Source organism: Triturus cristatus, chromosome 5_2 (genome assembly GCF_964204655.1).
Source record: "Triturus cristatus chromosome 5_2, aTriCri1.1, whole genome shotgun sequence".
NCBI classification, from domain to species: domain Eukaryota; kingdom Metazoa; phylum Chordata; class Amphibia; order Caudata; family Salamandridae; genus Triturus; species Triturus cristatus.
The window spans coordinates 172,640,945-172,664,228 of record NC_140588.1 but is presented as its reverse complement, the minus strand read 5'-3'; the positions used below and the strand labels follow the sequence as shown (position 1 = coordinate 172,664,228).

General features: G+C 41.5%; 1 protein-coding gene across 1 annotated transcript in view; it reads right to left on the bottom strand.

Annotated features, from left to right (window-relative positions):
- LOC146822752 (uncharacterized) overlaps positions 1–23,284 on the bottom strand; it is a 381,837-nt gene that overhangs the window by 86,352 nt on the left and 272,201 nt on the right. The window contains exon 5 of the mRNA XM_085606938.1: positions 13,099–13,247. Coding sequence (XP_085463064.1) covers positions 13,099–13,247 — 149 coding nt within the window. The remainder of the gene's footprint in view (positions 1–13,098; positions 13,248–23,284) is intronic.

Below are 23,284 nucleotides of genomic sequence, written 5' to 3'. Positions count from 1 at the left end.
CAGCAAATTTATTAGGTAGGGACCTGTTGTGCAAAATGAATTGCACTATATTCTGTACTCCAGATGGAATAGCATTTGAAACACCAGATGAGGATGTACTATATAAAATGACCATAGCTAACAGAGAAAGTGAGGTTACTGAGACTTATGCTGTATTCAACCCTGATGAATTACCAAAAGAACTGAGAAACTCTGTAAACGCAGAGGTTTGGGATTTCACTGGAGAGGATGTAGGACTAATGAGCAATATAGATCCTGTGAAAATAACTGTGAAGGAAGGATAAAGCTATCCAAACGTCCCTCAATATAAATTGACACCTGAAATAATTGAAGGAGTAACCCCAATAATTGAGAAAATGATCAAGCAAGGAATCCTAAGGGAAATAATGAGTAGTCCATGTAATTGACCCATAATGGGACTAAAAAAGCCTAATGGAAAATTCAGGATAGTACAGGATTTGAGAAAGGTAAATAAAATTGTTGTGTCATGCTGTCCCATTGTGCCAAATCCATCAGTGATTTTGTACCAGATTCCTCATGATGCGGAATGGTATACAGTAATTGATCTATGCCATGCTTTCTTTTCTATTCCATTACATCATGACAGCCAGCAAATTTTTGCATTTCGATTTGGAGAGAGGATTTTGGCATGGTGCCGAATCCCACAGGGGTATACAGAAAGCCCCTCAATATTTAATAAATTGTTGAAGAAATCATTGGAAAGTCTGCAAATGCCCGCAAGTTCAGTACTAGTTCAGTATATCGACGACCTTTTGGTGGCGTCGAAAACACGTGAAGCTTGTGAGGTAGACACTATAGCACTACTAAATTATCTGGCAGATGGAGGACTGAAAGTGTCACCAGCAAAATTGCAGTACTGTAAGAAGGAAGTACAGTATTTGGGACATAAAATTGAGAATGAGCTGAGGAAAATAACGATAGATAGGATCAGAATCATAAAAGGAATGAGAGCTCCCATGACTCAAAGAGAGGTGAGAATGTTTTTGGGAATGGTAGGGTACTGCCGTCAGTGGATTAGTAATTTTTCCCTGATCGCAAAACCCTTGGTGCGTTTGACCAGAAGTGATATAAAAGATCCCCTGGAATTGAACAAAGAAGAATTGGCAGCATTCAAACGATTGAAAGAGGGCTTGTGTGAAGCACCAGCACTAGGCATGCCTGATTATGAGAAAGAGTTTGAGTTGTATTGCAGTGAGAGAAATGGATGTGCACTTTCTGTGTTGATCCAGAAACATGGAAGGTTGAGGAGACCAATTGCATATTTTTCATCAATGCTTGAACCAGTGGCTGCAGCTTTACCTGGTTGTTTGAAGGCAGTGGCTGCAACATGTCGAAGTTTGGAGCAGAATGAAGGAATCGTGATGGGATATCCCTTGAGAGTGTTTGTACCTAATGATGTGGCGATTCTTTTAACAAGGAGTCGTACTCAGTATATGACACATAGTCGGCTGACTAAGTATGAAAAGGTCATATTAGGTGCAACAAATGTGAGTCTTGCGAGGTGTTTGAATGTGAATCCTGCAACTTTGTTGCCAGATGCTGAGAATGTGGAAGTGAGACATGAAGCAGATCATGATTGTTTGGACTAGCTTGAGTATTGCACAAAACCACGACCAGATATAAAAGATGTACCTTTGCCAGAAAGTGATTTTGTGTTGTTTGTTGATGGGTCATGTTTGAGAACAGATGAAGGAGTACTAAGTGCAGCATATGCAGTATGCACGGTTGCAGCAGTGATGGAAGCATCTTACCTGAAAGGAGCGAGATCAGCACAAGTAGCTGAACTTGTTGCTTTAACTAGAGCATGTAAAATTGGGAAGAGTGTGAGAGTGACTGTGATAACTGACAGCCAGTATGGCTTCGGGGTTGTCCATGATTTTGGCCAACTTTGGCTACAAAGAGGTTTCCTGACCTCAAGTGGAACCCCTATTAAGAATGCTGAAGTGGTTGGAAAATTGATTGAGGCGATACAGCTGCCTAAACAGTTGGCTGTGGTGAAATGTGCTGCCCATGGTCAGGGTAGTGATTACATCTCTACCGGGAATAGGTATGTCAACGATATGGCACAGTATTGTGCACGGAATAAGTATTCAGTCAATCGGGCAAAGGAAAAGGAAATGTTTTCTTGCTCAGTAATGTTTACTTACGTTGTGGGAACTTGGGAAGAAGTGAGACAATTGCAGGAAGAGTCAGGAGATGAGGAAATGAAACAGTGGATAAAAGCAGGGTGTGCACCAAGAGAAAAGGACCGTGTGCGGGTCTATCGAGATGGAAGACCAGTAATGCCTGATAGCATGATGTCTACCATGGCACGGATGTATCATGGCCAGGGACACATAGGGAGAGACGCTATGATCAGGTCTTTTAAGCAGACCTGGTACAATCCAAAATTCAGACTTGTAGCAGAAAGTCTATGCCAGAGATGTCTAATATGTCGGCAATACCATCCTGGAAGAAAGACAGTGGTGAGTCTAGGAACCATAGGCCGAGAAGGAGGGCCTTTTACCAGAATGCAGGTGGACTTCATTGAAATGCCTCCATGTAACAGATTGAGGTATGTTCTGGTCATAGTCTACCTATTCTCCAGGTGGGTGGAAGCATTTCCAACTAGAAGAAATGATGGGATGACAGTAGCAAAGCTACTCTTAAGAGAATTCATCCCCAGGTTCGGGTTCCCAGTGACCCTTGAATCAGACAGAGGAGGACATTTTCATAACGAGATTGTAAAATTGAATAGTGAAGCATTGAATGTACAACAGAAACTACATTGTGCCTACCGACCAGAGGCTTCTGGTGTGGTTGAACAGATGAATGGTACAATCAAAAACAGGATTGGGAAAATGTGTTTAGCCACAGGTATGAAATGGCCTGATGTCTTGCCTCTAGTACTAATGACAATCAGGGCGATACCAGACAGAACTACAGGGTTAAGTCCACATGAAATAATTATGGGACGAGCAATGAGGCATGTGTACATTCCAGTCAACAAGCTGATGACAATAACTGATGACATGGTGTTTGAATACTGTAAAGGCCTGTCTGACGCAGTTCATTCTGTGTTTCATCAGGTTGGAGTGGATGCCACCACCCTTGAAAGGAAGCCAGCCCATAATCTGAGCCCAGGAGACTGGGTAAGGATAAAAGTCCACAGTAGAAGAAACTGTTTGGTTCCAAGGTGGGGAAAACCAAGACAAGTTATTTTGACCACGACAACAGCTGTGAAGTGTGCTGGATTGAAAAACTGGATCCATGCCAGTCATACTTTGAGGATACCAAATCCAGTGGACAGCAAAGATAAAGAGTACTATGACGACTCAGAGTCAAGTACTGAATCAGAGAACGAAGAGCCAAAAACACAAAAGAACTCTGAAAGGGGGGAAACAGAACTGAATCAAAATTCTGTCCCCAGAAGTATCTCTCTGAGAAGAAGATTGCAGATTTCTGATACCAGTTCAGATTCTGAAAACGAACAAGGGACACAAGGTCCTCAAAAAGAACACAGAAAAGAAAAAGGAAAAGACAACGAAGAAGCAGTAAAAGAAATTCGAGAGGAGGAAGTTTCAGATGAAAGACCAAGAGAAATTCCACCTGAAATAAGAGATCAAAGTGAAAAAGGGACAGGTACAGAGAGAGAGGGACAGATTGCGGAAGACCCCCGAGGAGGTGTGGGGAACTGCAACATCCAGCTAGGTGAAGGGACAAGTAGCCAGCAGGAAGATTGCGTGTCGGAGACCCGAGGAGGGACAGAAGTAGGGAAAACAAAACAAGTGGTGGAAAAAGAGGTTATTGAAAAGAAAAAGCAAGTTGAAACAGAATCTGAAGAGAGTGAAAACGAAATACCTGAAGGTCGAGTTCTAAGGAAAAGGGCTTGGAGAGAAGAAAAGAATAATAACGAAAGTAAACAGAAAAGAGTTCAAAAGGATGAAGTGTGGCCAAACAAAGTAAAGAGATTGAGATATCGGCTGACACCAATGAAATAACCGAGAGCAGATCAGGTGAATGAAGTGACAAACCAAGAAAAATCGAAAGAAGAAACAACTGAGAATAAAGAAAATAAAAGAACAAGGAAACCTAACCGAAAGTATAAGTCACCGGAATGGACGTACGTGGCACTGCCTGAAAAGGAGGAAGAGGCAGATAGTCAAGGAAATCCAGAGGAGGCTGTACTGAAAGTGGTTGAAGAGGAAGAAGAAGCAGGAATCCTGAGAGTTATCTTATCCGACATCGGATAAGATAACTCTCAGATGAACAGAAAGAAGTGAAAAACGATGAAATGCCAAACTGAGAAAATCTAGAAAACTGCTGATGAAAAGAATAACAATTAAAATTAATAAATAATTAAAAGATAGACATTGGTAGAACCAGGTAGGGGCTTAGAGCCTAAGGGTAGAAAATTAGTTGTGAAAGTAAAAGAGGCTAAGTCAAAAGACACAGTCCAAATTAATAAAGATGGCTAACATAGATAATAGCAAAAGTAGATGTACATTCATGAAGAGATGGTGTAAAACGTTTTGTTGTTGTACAGGATTATTAATGCTTCTATGGAGCATACTTGCTCTTTTGATTTCTTTTAAGGTTACTATAGATACACTAGAAGGACACACTGAAAACATTACTAACATAAAGAAGATTTCAAAGGTTGTTCCGACTAGAATAGATAATAATTATTTACATAAAGATAGGTCTATTAATGATTTTTCAAATAATGTGTTTTCAAAGTTATTGTATGAATATGCAAAGACTATGGACGTAAGGAACTGCTACGTATGCATGCAGTTACCTGCATCTGTGTCAGAGGGAGTGACTTATCATCACCTTCCAGCAACGTATGGAATAGCATGTAGTGTGATAGCTAGCTTATTTTATCAGACAGGTAAATTAGAATATTATTTCTCAGATGTAGATAACATTTTTGCGCAAGTACCTGCTAATAACAAACTAAACAAAGTGAGACCTGCTAAAGTATTAGGTGAATTTTCCTTAGAAACTAAAGAACTAACATTAGAATACATATTAAAAAATAATTTGACTTGCAGTTTGAAGAAAGAAGAAAAGACATTCCTAGACATGGTTGAGGAAAGGAGAATGAAAATGCAAAGAAAGGCATCTGAAGGAAAAGGGGAGAAAACAGTCTGGGATGTAGAAATGGAAAAACATATGAAGGGAGAGTCTAATCCAACTTTGGCTTTAGATTGGCCTCAGAAAGGGAAATTGTGTATAAGAAGGAATCAAACGGCGTATGACAATTATTTTCTAGGGAATAGTGAGTGCCATGATATATATCGAATCATGGGTGGATGGGGATTTAAAGGTGGAAGAAATCCAGTTTTCCCTGGACTTTATTTTATCTGTGGGAACAGGGCATATTATCGTTTGCCAGACCATTGGTATGACACATTTTACGTAGGCCTGGTTTTGCCAAAATTCTTTCACATGGACAGAGGTAAAGATGGTGTACATAGTTTAGGTAATCATTTAGTACGTAGTAAAAGAGAATCTTGGGCAGAAATTGTAGGTGACATTTTTGGAGCATTGATACCAGCAGTGGGAATATCTCTGAATGCGAACAATATTAGAAGATTATCAACAGTAGTGGATCGCTTGTCAACAAGCACCGCTGGAGGATTCTTATTGGTTAATACTGAAATGGTTGCCATGCGTGCTATGGTAATGCAAAATCGACTTGCCCTTGATATATTATTGGCAAAAGAGGGTGGAGTCTGTGGAATGCTGAAAGTTCAACATTGTTGCACTTACATTCCAGATGAAAGCAAAGATCTGAAAGTTTACATTAAAAATATTACTGAATTGCATGATGAAATTGCACCACTGGAGGTTGAAAGTGTTTGGGAAAGGATTGGTAAGAAAATAGCTGCTATTAAGGATTTCTTAGTTAAAATAGGTAGTACATTTATAGGTAAAATATTGTTTCCATTAACATGTGTGATTTTCATATTACTAATACTAAGATTAGGTTGTATGTGTTGTAAAAACAAGAAAACTAAGAATAAAATAAAAAGAGAAAAACTAAAAAGAAAAGCAAAGGATCCAGATAGTGATTTAGAAGAGTGGAAGGAAAGCATGTATAAAAAGGCAAAAAGAGATGAAGAAGAAACTGAATTATGAATAAGAGCAAGAATACATTTTGAATTTCCGTAAAAGGGGTAAATAAATTTAGTGTTGGTGTAGTGATAAAATCACCAAAGGGGGGATTGCTGGAGCGGGTTTTATTCTAAAATTTTTGTATACCCTCTCCATTTTGCATGTTTAGATTAATAAGATTAATTGATTAATAGTAATTGTATTAACAGGATTGCTGTGGAATTTAATCAACCTTACTAATATAAAGAATACACGTGGGAATTGCATTTGCATGGCCTAACTAATACGTAAACCAAAACGTGTAGGCATATTGATTATAGACAAACAGAATATTATCTGTTATATGTTGTTTTCGCGATGTATTTGTAATTTGTGCATTATTAATGTGAGTATAACCCGCATTGAGTGTTGCTTCTGCTAGATAAATACACACACATATGGGTATTAGTAAGGGGATAACATTTTATTAGATTAATTAGATTAATTTTCAGTAAAATTGCCCTAGATATTTTTTGTTGACATATCACTCAAGTCAAGTAATTTAGCAACCGATTTTAATACAATAATCGTCTAACTATTCTCTGAAACCTGTGGACAGTCTATGCATATGCGAACCTGTGCCTATGCGAACCTGTACAGTGTCCGCTGTCATTTGCCGTTTCCTGAATACGTGCTTGGATTCCTTTTGCATTGTTATGTCAGTTGTGACAGATGCTTTTTAAGTGCCATATCATAGTCATCTGTGATCTTTAATCAAAGTATAAATGGCATTTTGTTGCGCACAGGTTTGGCGTGTGAGCATCACACAAACCCCATGACGTCATGCTTGGAGAGTGCTTGGAATGTTGCTACTGGACGGAAAAGTATTTCTCCGCAGAATGCGCTCGTGCCTGATTTAATCTTGCACTCGTGCCTGATTTAATCTTGCACTCGTGCCTGATTTAATCCCCACGGGCCGCGAGCATTGGAAGAAAAAATAAATGGAGAAGGGAGGGGCGAGAATTGCAAAAAATAAACAGAAATGAAAAGATAAAATGAAATGAGCATTAGAAAAAAGGGAGGACTGAAAAAAAACTGACTGACGACAGGATAGAGAAAGAATGTTCGTAACATTTTAGTTGCATTGACATGTCAATTTATACCCGTTCGATGGGAAGAGATAATACGGAACGCACATTTAGTGACTTATTCCCTTTCGCCGCTGCTTGTGGTTAGAGACTGAACAGAGGTCCCTCGATGGTCTAAGCGATGGGTAGCAGGCTTTAATGAGCGCTGTCTGCTCGCGTGACCTGGCCCTCGTCCTCCCACTTTCAATTGGCATCTGCGTGGCACCACTTCCTTGCTGGCCTTATTTCGGAACTGCCCAGAGAGCCATCCCTCAAACAGATGCCCTGGGAGCCGGAGCCAGCCTACTCTGCTGAACTTGCCAGAGCTAATGAATGAGGTGGTCGCCCACTAATGTACAGTGACATGCTGATATTGCGAAAGTAAAAGCGCGGCGCACAGGATGATGACGGGATATGAGAGAATATTACGTTTGAATGCAACAAAATACTAGAGGAATAGTATCATAAAATGTGCAGCAGTAAGTAGCATAATTTGCCTTTTCTTGCCACATAAATTACTGCGAGATACGGGCGTCATTGTTAAATGTGTGCGCCATGTTTTAAAAGTGAAAGCAGGCTCATGCTACAATATTAAGCAGCCCCCGGGGGCAGGATGAGGAGCTGCGAGCAATGCGTTCTGGGAAAGCTAAGTAAACTCCAAAGAAAGAACAAACAAGGAGCGAGGGACAGGTGGTGGTGGTGGGGGGTGATGACAACGAGTGTGGGTGGCGGTGGAGGGGACGACACAGTCATTCATGGAGCAGTGAGCACTGACACAAGCATGAAGCAAAAAATGGTGGTTGATCAAGGGAAACATACAAGTGAAAGCAAATGGTGCGAGGAGGTGGCTCAACCTACAACGCTGCCAACTTTGGAGCAGGAGAACAGGGTTTGAGCCTCGGTATGGACGGCATAATTTAATTATGAATAAATAATCTGAGATCTCGTGCATATTACATAAACAGAGTGGGTGAGGGCCAGCAGAGTATGTTGACTGTAGTTGGTCGATGCTGCTTCCTCCAGAAACGGAAGAAAACAGAAGTGACATATCAGACCACCAGCCAACAATGAGCAAGATAAGAACAGCAATGCCAGCTTCCACCAATGGCAAGCGACAAAACAAAGAGACACATAATGGGTGGATTACTTGATGCCTCGTAGAGGCAGTGCATGCGCTGCCCTATGTGAGACCTAAAAAACATGAAGCCGACAAGCATGCTTGAAATAGGTGCAGCCACAGGGAGATTAGGTGTGTGTAGTGAATTATGAAGGCGTATGCATTTGTTAGTTTTGTTTTTTGGTGATTTTAAACAGTTTTTGGCAGGTAGTAGTTGTTGAATAGTAAATAGCGCAACTGTAAAACAAAAACATTTGCTTGAGCTGCTGTTTTTCAGTAATAATACAGATATATTGTTATTAGTAAATTATTATTTTTTTGTAAATATTACTTTTCTGTGTATTTGTGTCCACATTTGTTTTGGGTGGAATTGTAACTTATTGTTATGAAAAGTGGTATAAATGGCTGAATAAAATTCAGCAAATGTTATCTACAAAGTGTAATATAGAAGAACTGTGGCATGAATAGTAGTTGGTACAGACGTTTATTCACACACAATCAGTGATATATTTTGATACTATGGGGTGAGGTGTGATATTAAGGGCCAATGTGTAACACTCAGCAAACCAACCCACAGAAGGATTACACACAGCGAGTGAGCCCCCACCTCTCCTACATACTTTACCTCTGTTGGCACTTTACTACCCCACTATTGGAAAACCCCTTTTAACAAAAAGTATATAAAGGGTGACCACACCAACCCAGTAGTGCCCAATCAGAGAGGGTAAATACGGGTATGTTAAGGTCAGGAACCTGTGGAGGCAGAGAATGGGCAAAGTGGATGAACCTAACATGAAATATGGTTTCTATCAATTAAGGCAAACACATCTTCAGAACAGAGTTTTCTCACTGGAAACAAGAATATCCGATTTCTTCAAAAGTGCTCTGTAAAGAAAAATCTCAAATACCTTCAAAGTATGCTTGCTTTGCCAAAAGATAAAGTCTGCCAAGGTTCGCACACAGGCATTCAGTAAGAGCTGATATTCAGTTTTGGTCTTTTACACTAGACCTGGTAGTTTCCATACTAGCAGCCTCCTAATGACATATGGGTCTACATACAATAGCTAACACAGTCTAGCCATAACACAGGTAACTTCTCACTGCATAACACAAAGTAACATGGCGTAATAATAAGCCAGTCGGTACAATTGCCTGGCGAGTTTGAATTGGGGCAATGAAACCCATGCTTTTGAGGTCAAATGAGCACCATTAAGGAGGGTAAAAGAGACAGCGCTTGTTTAAAGTGTTTAGAAATGGCAGAAATGCAATGTTAAAACACTATGCTTAAAATGAGTTGATATTATACCGTAATGTAACACAAAATATTGGGTGTAGACTTTCCTTATTCAGTGTCCAAATTCTTCCAGGGTAAGAAGCTTTCTAGCACATGAACCTCCATTGGCAATGTTTCTTGTTGTCCGAACTAGACAGCAGGAGATTTTCATAGAATGCCAGGGCGCTATATGTAAATGACACCCATAATTGCCTCCCACATTCATTCAACAACGGTAAAGTGAAATGGTGTGGGGACAGATTCAAAGGCAAGCAAAACAGGTTGGAGAAGGCTCTGTAACTGGAACACTACAATTACAAGTGCAACAAGCATTGGCATAGCCAATAGGTCTCGCCTTTGGGACCTTATAAGTGTTTAGCCATGCAACACTTGATGTTGTTGCACCAAGGATATTGTGCTGGATAACTAATCACTTATAAGGTAGCGATGCAACACTTGATGTTGTTGCACCAATGATATTGTGCTGGATAACTAAACACTTATAAGGTCCCAAAGACGAGACCTATTGGTTATCCCAATGCCTGTAAATATTGTGTCTGAATCCAGGATACAGAGGGTTATGTGTACCTGAGAATAAGTTACAGGAAGATAAATGTACTACACTTTCTAATTATACATGGTTCCTTTTCTGCGTTGTTGCTTTTCACAGTGTGAAACACTAATAACCAAGCGAGGTAAAAGTATTTGAAGGACAAATCTTTTTATGCTTGACAAAACGCATGATCCATACAGGTTGGAGTGTGAACTCTGATGGTGCAGAGCAAAAACTAGTGAGAAAGTTGGTGAGTTGGTGCATATAGTATGAAGGAGCATCAAGCAAGAACTGTCCAGCAGATTCTTAATCAATTACCTGTTTGTCCTGTCTGTGGGTACACGTAATTTCAAGACTTCGGTTTTATCAGGACACAAGTCAGTGTCAGCCGGACACTGTAATAGAAAGTGCATGTAACTGAAGAGTGAATAAATACAAAGTGAAAAGACCAAAATCCCGGTCTGGGCTTTATTCATAAAGTAAAGGAAATGGCCAAGAGGCTCACTTGGAGCAGCATTATTCATACTGGAACTGAAATGCTGTGACTCCTGCAAAATTAGGGACTTAAGTGGTACACCAACAAGTGTGTAAGAAAGCATTTTTCCCTAGGGTGTGCTAATTACTACCATCAGTGGCACCACACCGAGCTCTAGAAAAAGGGTGTGTGTGGTCACAATAATGGAAACCTCATACAATGCGTGGAAAATTCTGAGTATGCAAACTTTGCAAAATTATCTGCAATTTATAGGTGGAAATAAAGATCCGCTCTCAGCGAGAGCTCAGCAGCTGTAGTTTAGTAGGTTCCCGAGGTAACAGGAATTGAGCCAGAGTTTAAAGAGTGCAGTGTAGATGCGTCAAAGTGCAGTAGGAGGCAGGGGTGCAGCAGACTCAGTGAGCCCGAGCACAGGGGTATGAGGGTTTAACTGCAGCCCGATTATGGCTGCATTACACCAGGCAGAAAGGGGGCGTTTGTCTGGCTTGCATTTATGCCTATAGAACTCTTACTATGAAGGATAGAAGAGTGAGTCAGCCCTGCTGAGAGTTGAATTAGAAACCAGTGGTTCACCGCTTGTTTCATGGAGTGCAAGGAACTCGCTGAGTCAGACAGCCCCACACAGTAGAGAACACATAGGCGTCTAAAAGGCACTGCCGAATGCATGCGGAAAATATGTGGAGCACAGAAGACCAAAGCCTAGTGAGATCTAGTACCACGGATGGACTATGACATCAAGCAAGGAGCGCGATTATGTTAAGCATTGGAAAAGCCAATAGGGCTCAATGTTAAAAGGTGACTGCCGACTGATATGGCTATGAAAAATATTTTTTGCATTACCGCTCTCATGTATGTTTATGGAAAAATGGTCGCCGGTGCCTTACGATGAATGCGTACGCAGGCATCTTGTAAAGGTGAAACATAATTTTTCTTTTATTTGCATGTGAGTGCTAAAATAAACAAGGAGGCACATCTGGCGCGTGGTGTGCGATGTGTGCGCGCTGTAAGGGTGGCCGCGACGATGCGCTTAATGAGCCATGATGAGAGAGGAAATCCAGATGGCGTCTGTGCGCGTAACCATGCGCGTACACGCACGCTTTAGGCCACACAAGCAAAAGCGTGTGGTCAGCTTTTTGAAGCCCCCTTACTAAAAGTCTCGCCAGAGCAACGCATGTGCGCTGCCTCAGGCGAGACCTTATTAAAAAAAAGTGTTGGAAATGAAGTTTCAGCCGGCCAAAAAAACAAGATGAGAGCTCTGCTTTAAAACGCAAAATTGAAATGCTTTTTAATTGTGCATTCCAAAGCAGTGTCAGCCATCTTATATGGTGAGCTCAATGTCCATGGACATGTGAGATGATGTGGCATAAGGAGTAGAGCGGCTTATCTTGAAGCTGGGAAACGAGGTTCAAGTCTCGGCAGTGGCTCAAAATCCCGTAATTCTTGGAAAATTAATGATTCTCTCCATGCCTGGAAATGTGTCCTATTGTAATGCAACTTGTGCACATGTAAAGCACTCTGAGAGTTTGCACTATCTTAAATTGTAAAAATTAGATTAACAAGGATGCTTGAAATGCATTCAGCCATGGGGAGATTAGGTAAATAGTGGAAGACAAACAAAGCAAGCGCTGTGCAGTCAAAACCAAAAACTAAAGAGTTCCACTAAAGCGGATGAAAACAGTACTTAGGCCATGGGACACAGATAAGAGAAACACACAAGGAAGAACAGAAAATAGTATGCTACAGTGAATAAAAACAGAGGAAATGTAAGTGGCAAGCACACCAACCAATGAAAAGAAAGGGTGAGATGTAAGCCCCTTTTAAAATTTATATTAAATACAATAGATTTCACAAGCAAACTGCAAGAGCTGTGCAGGCGAAACCTAAAAAATGGAAGCTAATGGCTAAAGTACGTAGATCCCAAGCCCACTATCTCTTCAGTACATCTTCTACATTCATTTTTAATGTATTGTACCATGAGGTCTCTCAGATAGCTAAAGATACCTGCAGCAAGATGTAAAAATGGAAAACGGCCTAGTGCCTCATTCTGGTAAAAATGATGCAAAAAAACTGTCATTTCCCCAGGTATTTTCTACTTCCAGCTGGCAATGGGAAATAACATGTGGTTCTGAGCTTTACTACTGATAAACTTGCATGTTATTGTGCTTCGTACACTCTTTTAGCCACACAAATGTACCTAACCGAGTTTGCTTTGTATCGGTTCCAAATAAGCACTGTCAACACGATCCACGTTCCAGATGCAAGAAAATAACAAAAAGAGTTCAAGAATCACCTCCTCTCTTAGACAGGAGCTTTATTCGCAAGGCAGGTTCAAAGATTTGCTCCTAGCATTGATTTAAAATCCAACCATCAGGCTGATGCTGTGTTTTGAAAAAGCACTAGTATGAAATGTTTGAACACAAAGAAGCACCGTACCAAAACAGTAATCCAAACAGCGCCAGATAGAGCACAATGGGGGTTATGTAATCGTCACCAACTCTTCCATCATACTTCAGCACCATCCCAAAATTGATAAGACTAACGAAGAATGTCCAGGTAGAGTATGTCGCTAATCCGTTGTGCACCTGCAAACAAAAAAAACATACATTGTGCTTTGATGTTATGGTCATTTAAAGGGAATGTAAATAAAGGATTAAAAAAAGGTGGGGGGAGCACATACATTTTTGTCATTACAGTAAAGTTTGAATGTGTCTTCTATTTTATTTGTCAGACCTCCCATCTTTAAAAGTCACCAGAAATAAATGATTTTAAAGAATCATAATTTCAAATGGACTGTTATTATTGGAATGATTTGCAGATGGCTGAAAGCTGTCTAATGGACAAGAAAGGAGCCTGAGTAAGTTACAAGTGGATGGGAATATTTCAAGCATTACAGCCATCACGGATTTCTTTAACTGAATGAGAGGACCTAAGTGCGATAGGAATGCCTAAATGTGGGTCTCATGCCCACTGTGCCATAGGACTCAAGCTGTACCTCACTGAAGACAACCAGCAAAGCAGAAACTGGCTTATGGGCAACCTTGGCTGGCAGTTTGGGCTGGAATGTTCCCATTGGAGAAAGGACCAAGTCAGCTTTGCCAATGGTTAGTTTCTGTCTAGAGTGACACAGTAGGTAAAAAGAAATGATGGACTGGAATGGGCCTCGAGTAATTACCAGCAGTTGAAGTTTATTAAAGCTTTTCACTGATAACGTCTTTGTTTTTCTACCAAAAAAGCTTTTCTGCCCAAATACCCTATAAACCATAATATTTATAACTTGTAAATCTATCCATCTTATCCCTTCCCCTACCTGTCTTTAGCAGGAATATGTTTACTCACTGTATGTTATCTCACTGCTAAGGACGATTGTTTGTGCAGGTGTCTAAGTCCTCATGCACAACTCCCTAAGCCCATATTACAGGTGTCCCTGATGGGGTGAGGTATTTACCGCATGTACTCAGAACATACAGATACTGTAGGGTATGGCATTTACTGGTTGTAGTGAATACCACAAAATGCGAGTTTTCTCTGTAAAATGAGGAGTTGCACACAGAATTTGTTGTTTTCCACATCAGACGACGCATGCATCAGAATTTACTGAATATATTTCTAGATAGAAGATTATGGCAGGTTTTAAAAAAAATTTGCACAGGGATAAAAACTCAGTTAGGATCATGGCCTATGCTTGTGTGCAATGTGCTTTTACAATACCTTTCGTTTGGATTAGAATGGTTTAGTTCAAGGTAACCATCACAAGAACTCACACTTAAACACATTGATCGATATCTGGTGCCGTCGTATTGCCAGGGTAGGCAACTCATCTTAACTCCTGACTTTTTTCTTAATTGAACCAGGGCATATTTTCTCCTGATTGTAATTTCTAATGACATCTTCCTACAATTGCAAAATTGCTGTTATGTTCAAAACCGTGGTGGGAGGCACCCAGAGTGAAGGGTGCCATTCACTCTTTTGTTTGTAGGCCATTGGTTGCAGTCCATATTGACACATGTACAGGAAGGATACAAGGAAGACATTGACAAGCCTTGATCCCTAGTTTCAAACCACCTGTGTGGTCTTTTTGCCACAACTATGGCCGACAATGTATATTTGTATGCAGAGCTATTTATAATAATGTTATATTGAATTGCACTACATCTATTTTTCAGTCATCAACGTTGTTGTCTTCCAGCCCAGTTTACACAGCCTGGAGGGCAGAACATGCACATCCTGCACAGCAGTGCTCTATTTCTGTACTGTACCCTTCCCAGGCACACATACAACCAGTGCAGACTCACCACTCCTGCACTGTGCAGCACTCTACATCTAACTTATGTAGGCCAAGGGGGGGTTAAGCACACAGTAGCAAAACTTTAAAAAGGTGTGCACTCCAGTGACACAGATTAAAAAGGGCCTGTTCACTCCTACTAATCACTATATGGTATGCTGCCACCACTGCGCCCATGGAGCTTAACTCTTAGAGAAGGCAGTAGCCCTCCAGCATTTTTAGGTTTGCTCTTGGGCACCCCTACAGGTCCATCAAGATCACAATTTGTGAGACAGGCCTATGTCATGGCATGCATGAGCGTGCCTGTGACAACAAAAAAATCAGCATTAGGAATTCAGACAATAATACAGTTGGGCACTCAGGGCAGGGATACACGTCCATTATCATGCAGTAGAGATTTCCGTCCCAACAGTATCTCATTGTATTTAGAACATGTATATGTAGATGAGTGTATGATCCTTTCCAAGATTATGCATATACATCACAGTAGAGTATGGGAATATGACTTGAACGAAAAGTAGCTACATATATATTTTTTTCTCCTGAAAACCAAAAGTTAAAGTAGCTTTATAGTTAGGTGATATGTAGCAATGTAACTTTTTAAACTTTAAACACCACTGAAAATCACCAGATATAGTTACAGTTATAACTAGCTCAAGTAACTATAACTCGTGTCCTAAGGTAACTATAACTTGCTCCTAACCTATTATGGCCATGGGGCCACATATATTTTAAATGGGAGGCAGGCTGCATCGCCCCTCTCCCCAACCCTCCTTAAGTCCCCTGGAACCGATCCCTCAGGGCCTTATTTTTGTAAAGAGGGGGGCCATGCGGCCCTCCTCCCAAAGCCTTTCTACACCCTGAGGACCCCATCCCCTAGGGACTTTTTTTATTAAGGGGGAGGGGCTGCGTAGCTCCCCTTCCCAAGTTTTGTTTGTCTCTGGGGACCCCATCCATGAGGGTCATTATTAAAAATTAAGGGGAGGAGGACCCTGTGACCCCCATGCCCCAGAGCAGTTTTAAAAAATGAAGGAGAGGGGGGCCACACTTCCCCCCTTCCAGATCCTTGATAGATCCTGGGGACTACCATCTACCAGGGCCACTAATTAAAAGTAAAGGGGGGGCCTTGTGCTGTTTTCAGCCCAGGGACCTCCATCCCTCGGGGCCCGGTGCAGTTTTGATCAGGAGAGGGACACGCAGCCCCCTTTCCCAGGCCACTTTTGGCCCCGGGGACTCCATCCACCGGGCCCGCGTATTGAAATGGTGGATGACCTGGTGCCCACCCAGAGCACCCACTATAGACTCGCTGGAGGCTGCAGGGGGCGACTCAAGACCCCCACGGCCCCAGCCAGCTCGCCACATTCACAGGGAATAGCTAATAATGCTGCCCCCTGTGGACGGAAGAAATAATTAGATCTGTTTCCCTGCCCATATCACTGTGGGCAGGGAAACAGATCTAAAGTCCGATTCCAGCGGGTGGGAGCATTTTGGAAGCTTCCGCCCGTGGTGTTTGCTCCCACTTGGTGGGAGATTTAACTAGCATTGGTAAATAAACCCATTAGGTTTCACCTATGTGATTAATAATACGCAGTTTTTTGTTGTAAGTTGTAGCTTGGTGAGCAGGTGAAAAAGTGTGAGGAAATAGTAAAAAAAGAAAATAAAAAAAGAAGCATATGTGTAAATTCGTTGCATTCAAAACAGAGGGGTGAAGAAACAGGAAGTGCTGTGCAGCTGAGGTTCAAACTGGAGAACTAGAATGCTGACCTTTGTCGGATCATCAATATGATGTTGATACCAGGTGAGGTAGTACAAATTACAGTGGAGAGAGAAAATAAGTAGGAGGGGGAGGTAGAATTAAGCAAGAGAACAAGTGCGGTGTATACAGTGGAAGAACTACTAGGCAGGAGCGCAGTTTCCATTGATGGATCAGGTGCATATTAAACGAGAGAGGAATCTTGCCATTGTCTCAGTACCTCTCTTAACAGTTTACAAAACCCGCATTTTCTCAAAAGAAGCTGGAAATTATCCATTTAGGTGATTGCAAAATTAAGATCTGCTCTTTGACATGGGATGCTTCCTGACGCACGGTATTTCTTCCTTTTCATGAACCAAGAAGCTGATTCCTCGTCAGGTACCCCAGACCCAAGATATATAACATATCAAACATAGGTTAATGCAAAACAACCAATCTTAAGCTGGTTGCAATAGTTTCTTCTTTTTTAATCCATAAAATTTCATGCTTCATTATTTTATTCAACAAGTTCAAAGAGATGCTAATCCAGGCTTTTCTCTACAGCACATAGAGGTTCACTATTCCTCATGACTCAAAGTCGATGGTATAAACCCAATACATTTAGGGCAAAACTGCACTTCGTCAGGGGTAACTGGGATGCAAGAAAAGCTGCATCAGAAACAACAATAACCAACAAATAATCATACTTTCTATTGTGCAAATTATTATTACCACTTGCCTGACAAATCTCCGTTCAGTCTAGGGGTGGGCGGAATTTGCGAAATCCACTTTCGCAAATTATCGCGAAAATGTTAAAAATTATCGCAAACACGTGGAAATATCGCGAATATGCAGAAGTTTTTTTCCCGCATGTTCGCGAGATTTTCTGCATGGTTGCGGCTCGCCAACTTACCCATGTGGTTGCTCGCGGGCGCGGCCATCTTGTTTTCAGTTGTCTTGCGGTGCATGATCGCGAGAAGAAAGACGTGATCGCGCGACGCATGACGTCAATGCGGGCGCGAACTGTCGCGAGACAGCGCAAATGGCTAAAAACAATACAACATCTCATGGAGAACGCGACCGGATCAAGAAAACTTGTCGGCGAACGCAGGGATTCAGGTAAGGCGATCGCGCGCGCGCGAGAATGTATTATTTTACAGCGCGACCAAGAAACACATTATCGCCAAGCTGCGGAATGCGGAAATTTTGACATTTTCGCGCTTTCTGCGGAACGCGAAAATGTCAAATAATCGCAATTTCCGCGAACGGAACGAAATTTTAGCCCAGGCCTAGTTCAGTCTTATAAGATGAACCCTCTGACATGCACATCCAGTGGATGATGTCAAAACAAGTGAAATGATTGCGTATATGCAACAAATATAAAAAAAATTAAACAAGCGTTACAGAAAATTAAACTGAATACCTTATTACCATTTAATTGTGACAAAAAAAACTCATCACCAAATAGATGAAGTGCCCTCATGTTCATCCATATGCTAAAAATATGCTGTGCCAGAAAACCCAAAACAGAATCATGCCAGAGACGTGTCTGTTCTAAATCCCAGTGTACCAAACAAAAAGTAAAAACATTTAAGCTGGTATAGAAACAATGCACCATTAACTCCAAACTTAATTTACCTGAAACGGTCAGTGAAACTGAGACTAGTTAGTGAGTATACTGTCACCGAATACAAGCGTATCAGGTGCTTTTAAATGATAACTAATTAATAATCTGTGTCACGTGACAGTAGGCTGGCTAGGTGGAATAGAAATAAACAAGCTACTTCCATTGTGCCATTCATACCATTAAAATAAATGAGGATAAACAAAGCTGAGTAAAAAACCTCATAAAGAAGGTTTTGTTTACAGAAACTTTTTTTGTAACAAGCAATTATCATGGTATCATAACAGAAATAATAAAAAACATAACAGATAAAGTGTAAGCGGAGAAGCAAATTATAAATGCATGAACATGTGATTGCTACATCATTAGCACAACTTTGCAGACGTTTCCAAAGTATTACTGGTACATTTAAGAAGCGAGCCTAATGTCTGTTGAAATTCTTAATACATCCGCCCATGACCACAAGGTGAATTTCCAGTGCTGTTAACGTACACAGATGATACATCTGCCACCACGTCCCTTACCGGCATTGTTGCTTTAATTGTGCTTCATGCTCTGTCGCATCGATCTGCACCTTGTTATCACATTTAAGGAATAATTTTTTCTTTATAAAAGATAATGACTAAGTAAGAAAGAAATGCCAGCATGACTGGAAGCTTGCAGCGAGGGGAATCCAACCCTCTCTGGCGTGCATCACATCTGATGAAAAATGAAGCAAATTTACATTTATTTAATGGCTTGTACTTAACAGGGTCGCTGCAAGGTTCGAAATCATATTATATCAAAAATATGCCTGGAGCCGACAGAAGACATGAGAAGGGGAGTCTGAGAGAAAACTACATTAACATGTATCACAGGAGTGGAGAGGATGTGGTGCAGCAAACAGAGTTGCTGACTCAAGAGCTGGGATCCCGGTTCAAGTCCCGTGGCGAACATCATGTGATTCTGGGCAAATCACTTAATCTCTCCGGGTGCGCTATATAAATCTGCTCCCAGACAAAAAAGCAGAAGAGGCAAATCTTTATAAAAAAACAGTTCCACCAAAGCGGATGTTAACAGTATTTCGGCTACAGAAAACTGATAAGAGAATCAGACAAGGAACAAGCATTGGTAAACGTAGGGAAATATGCTTCAGCCAATAGAGTTGGAGGAAATGTAAGTGGCAAGCCCAGCAACCAATGAAAAGCCAGAAAAGAGAGGAGGCGGGATGTAATCTCCTTTTAAGTTTATATTAAAGACAATAGATTTTACAAGTGCTGTGCAGGCGAAACCTAAAAAGGCTACTGCCAAAGGAGAGCAAACACAGGTTTCCGTGCCAGTGTGGACAGGGAAACCGCTATGTCCCAGGGGGTCGGCTCCCCGGGACATAGCATCTGAGCCAGCCCCGGAGACAGGGTTCCAGGGCTATTAATGGCTCAGGGAGAGGGCAATGTGACCCCCTCTCTTTTTTTTAAAAGGTTTTGCGGCCCTGGGGAATGGAGTCCCTGGGGCATTTAGCAGCCCAGTGAGGAGGGCTCCGTGCTCCCCTCTCTGTTAAAATGGTTCTGGTCCCCAAAATATGCGGTCCAAGGGTCGAAATTGACCAGGGCAGTGGGGCCGCGTGCCCCTCTCCCCCTTTAAAAATGTGCCGGGTCTTGGGATATGGGGTCCCTGGCCTGCATTTGGCCTGGGTAGGGGGCAGGAGACCGTGCTTATTAATATTTTTTTATGTTGCCATGGGTTTGTCGATCCTTGGCGAATATGTGGTAATATATATTTTTTAAACATTTTTGTCCCCAGGCAGGATCCACAGAGCCTCCATGTCCCTAGATATACAAACTTTTTGAGCCTTAATTGTTCGAAAACTATAGATAGATAGATAGATAGATAGATAGATAGATAGATAGATAGATAGATAGATAGATAGATAGATAGATAGATAGATAGATAGATAGATAATGTTCAAAAATAAAAAAAATAATGTATGTTATGTTATGAATATTTGTATTGCGTTGTGCTAATCATCAGAGAGGGTATTCAGGTGCTTTACTGGGTGTCAGGCAACTGTCTCCTCAACGAGCATATTCAAAACGCCAGATCTTCATCTATATATAAATAATTAACAATACATTTATGTATTTTGCATTACATATATATGTATGTCATAGTACTTATTATTTATATTTTCATAACATTTAGGTGGAGGAGTGTGTGTATATGGATTTATGTTACTTTCTACACATAAATGTCACGGTATGTAAATCTATTATAAGAAAGCTACCCATAAGAGTACTACAATATTTTTATATATTAAAAAAACAAGCTTTGTATACTTAGCCACGAGTGTGTGTTCGTGTGTGTGTGCGCGTGTGTATGTAGTATATAACTGTGTCTTTAGATGTGTGGATTTGCCTTTAGACATGCATATGTTAATTTCATGTATTTGTTATGAAACAATCAAACACTTACAACCATTGTCCCATCCCTGCGCTCATGTTCATAACAAACCTTTTTGACTACTATGAACTCACAAACAGCCTTTTAAAACAGCCCCTTCTTTTTAGCCTCAAATCAAATCATATGTTGTTATGAATAATTAATGAAATTGTTGCATAAAAAATATAGTGCATACATTTAAAAACAACAAAACCATAGTGATGAGGCCATGCTGTTAAAATTCTATTACTTAAAACGACATTATGGATTTTTGGGCAGGCGTGGGGGGCTCACAGGATGCTTTAAAAAACTTACCTTGACGACACCGCCACCGGCTCCCGCGTCTTCTCTCCTGCTGCCTGTATCCGACTCCAGGTCGGAACAGGAAGCAGGCAGCTGGGCTCCTACCCCTAAGCCAATCACAATGCTCCAATGGCGCATTGTGATTTGTCTGAGCGCCGTAACACTGCGCTCAGCCAGGGGCTGTAGGGGTGGGTATGTTCTCCATGCAGACTGCAATGCAGCCTGTATGGAGAACAGTGGAGTGCGCATGACTGTTTTGGGCGGCCTGAGAGGACCGACAAAACAGTAATTGCGAACAGGAGTGTCTACACTCCTCCCCTGCAGCTCCGCCCTACTCCCTCACGCTCTCCCGCAGCAGGAGGAAAAATAAAATGATAATAACATTCCATTATCATTTTATTTTTTCCTTTCTTTCCTGGCAGTGGGGCGACGCTCCTCCGCATTCTAAGGCTGGAAAATCTTAAATGTTTGTGCATAAACTTACACATTTATAGCTATTCACATACCTCCCTCTGACCCACTGCAACCGTTGAAAAGAGTAGTGTCTTGCAATATTTTATGACGGAACCCTTTTGTCTCCTAACAGAGTCCGTAGAGCTGTGACAAAGGTGTCAGAGCGCAATGCCATGAAAGCTTGTTTAGAATGTTGACTTCGCAGTTACACGCAGCACAATAAAGACGGGTAATACTAAGCACCATCTGTGAAGTGGTCATTGGTGGGAACCCAGGCTGGGAAGAAGCTACAAATAGGTCTGAGATTTACTCCAGCCAGCAATAGAAGTACAATTCCTTGGAAGGTGGGGGAAACCACCCAAATTGATAGGGTTCTGGGACCAGCACTTTCTGTACAAGGAACAAAATGTTTTCCCATTGGAGAAGGAAAGGAAATGCCAGAGAGCACATGTGATGGAATACTCCCCAAGAGTGATTGTGCAATATATACAATTATCAATGCAAAAATGTCCCTGCATAGTTGCAATGCACATGCACAAGCATTTGTAGAAGATAGGTAGTAGTGTTCCCCGAAGGGAAAAACTGCACTTCAAATAATGATCCTGTATGTTTTATCTCATTGTCATCAGCGTGTATCCTTATATTCCAAAGGTTAGAACGGGGTGCTAGGGCAGCTTGTAACACCTACTACCTAGAGATGTTGTCAGCACATTAAATAATAACATGCCTATACATGAAACACAAATAAGCTAATATAGCACACCTTTATGTATATTGGTCTGTCCACCACTAGTATGGGGTGAATTCGAAACACAAGCAGGATTCATACAATAGTTCAATCAATTTGGAAAAATCAAATAAATCAAAGTTGTTGAAAACCAACAGACAGTCCAAACCAAGTCAAGTCATTTACAGATTCTTGTCTTTATTGGTTCTTTTCTTAAAAGATTCCCAGCACACGATGTAGCCGTCACGTGTTTCGTCTGTACTCAGACTTTTTCAAGGCGGTTTGGGAATATGGCGACAGTGGATTAACGTCGAGACACAGGAATGCATCAAACTGCATATAGAGTATCTTGTGGTGGTACGGATGATTTCCCGTATATCAAAAAAGACAATAATATGTAGCTGGTCATGTGGATGAGTCACGTGTTGTCACGTGTTGTCAAACGGCCTGCTGCGTAGTTATCTCGCTCAAAAAGGCAAAAAGCCTCTGTATGGATACAACAAAATAGGCAGTCGTCTATTGTTATTTGAATCCACTGTCGCCATATTCCCAAACAGCCTTAAAAAAGTCTATTAGCTGTCAGTTGCTGAGACTATCATTGTCAACCATTTGGGGAGAGGCCGCGGAGTCTGGTGAGGGAGTGCACATATCGTTGTTGAGAGTGCAGCTGCACAGGAGACCTGTTGTCTCTTGAACTGTGTCGTCTGGGTGGTCTATCACTGTGCCATCTTTCCTGGAGCACACTCTGCTGTTCTCTAGGGAACCACCTTGCCATTGAGCTTCATTGTTTGACTACACATCAGGATGGCCAGGCATAGACTTAAATCAAGTACATATGATGCCTACAACAACACTACCTATGTATTCTCTGCCCCGCGTCCCCACGTTCGGAGTGGCAATTACCATCACTCACTAGCCAGGCTTGGCTGTCACCTAGGCGGTAACAATGGGGGGGTACTAAAACCAAGACTGGAGCTCCCCCGGCCAGGATCTGCTCCCACTCCTCACCATCTGAGGGCTGCGGATGCTGAGGGAAGGTCCTGCCATAATAATATATGTATTGTGGGGTTCACTGAAAGAGCA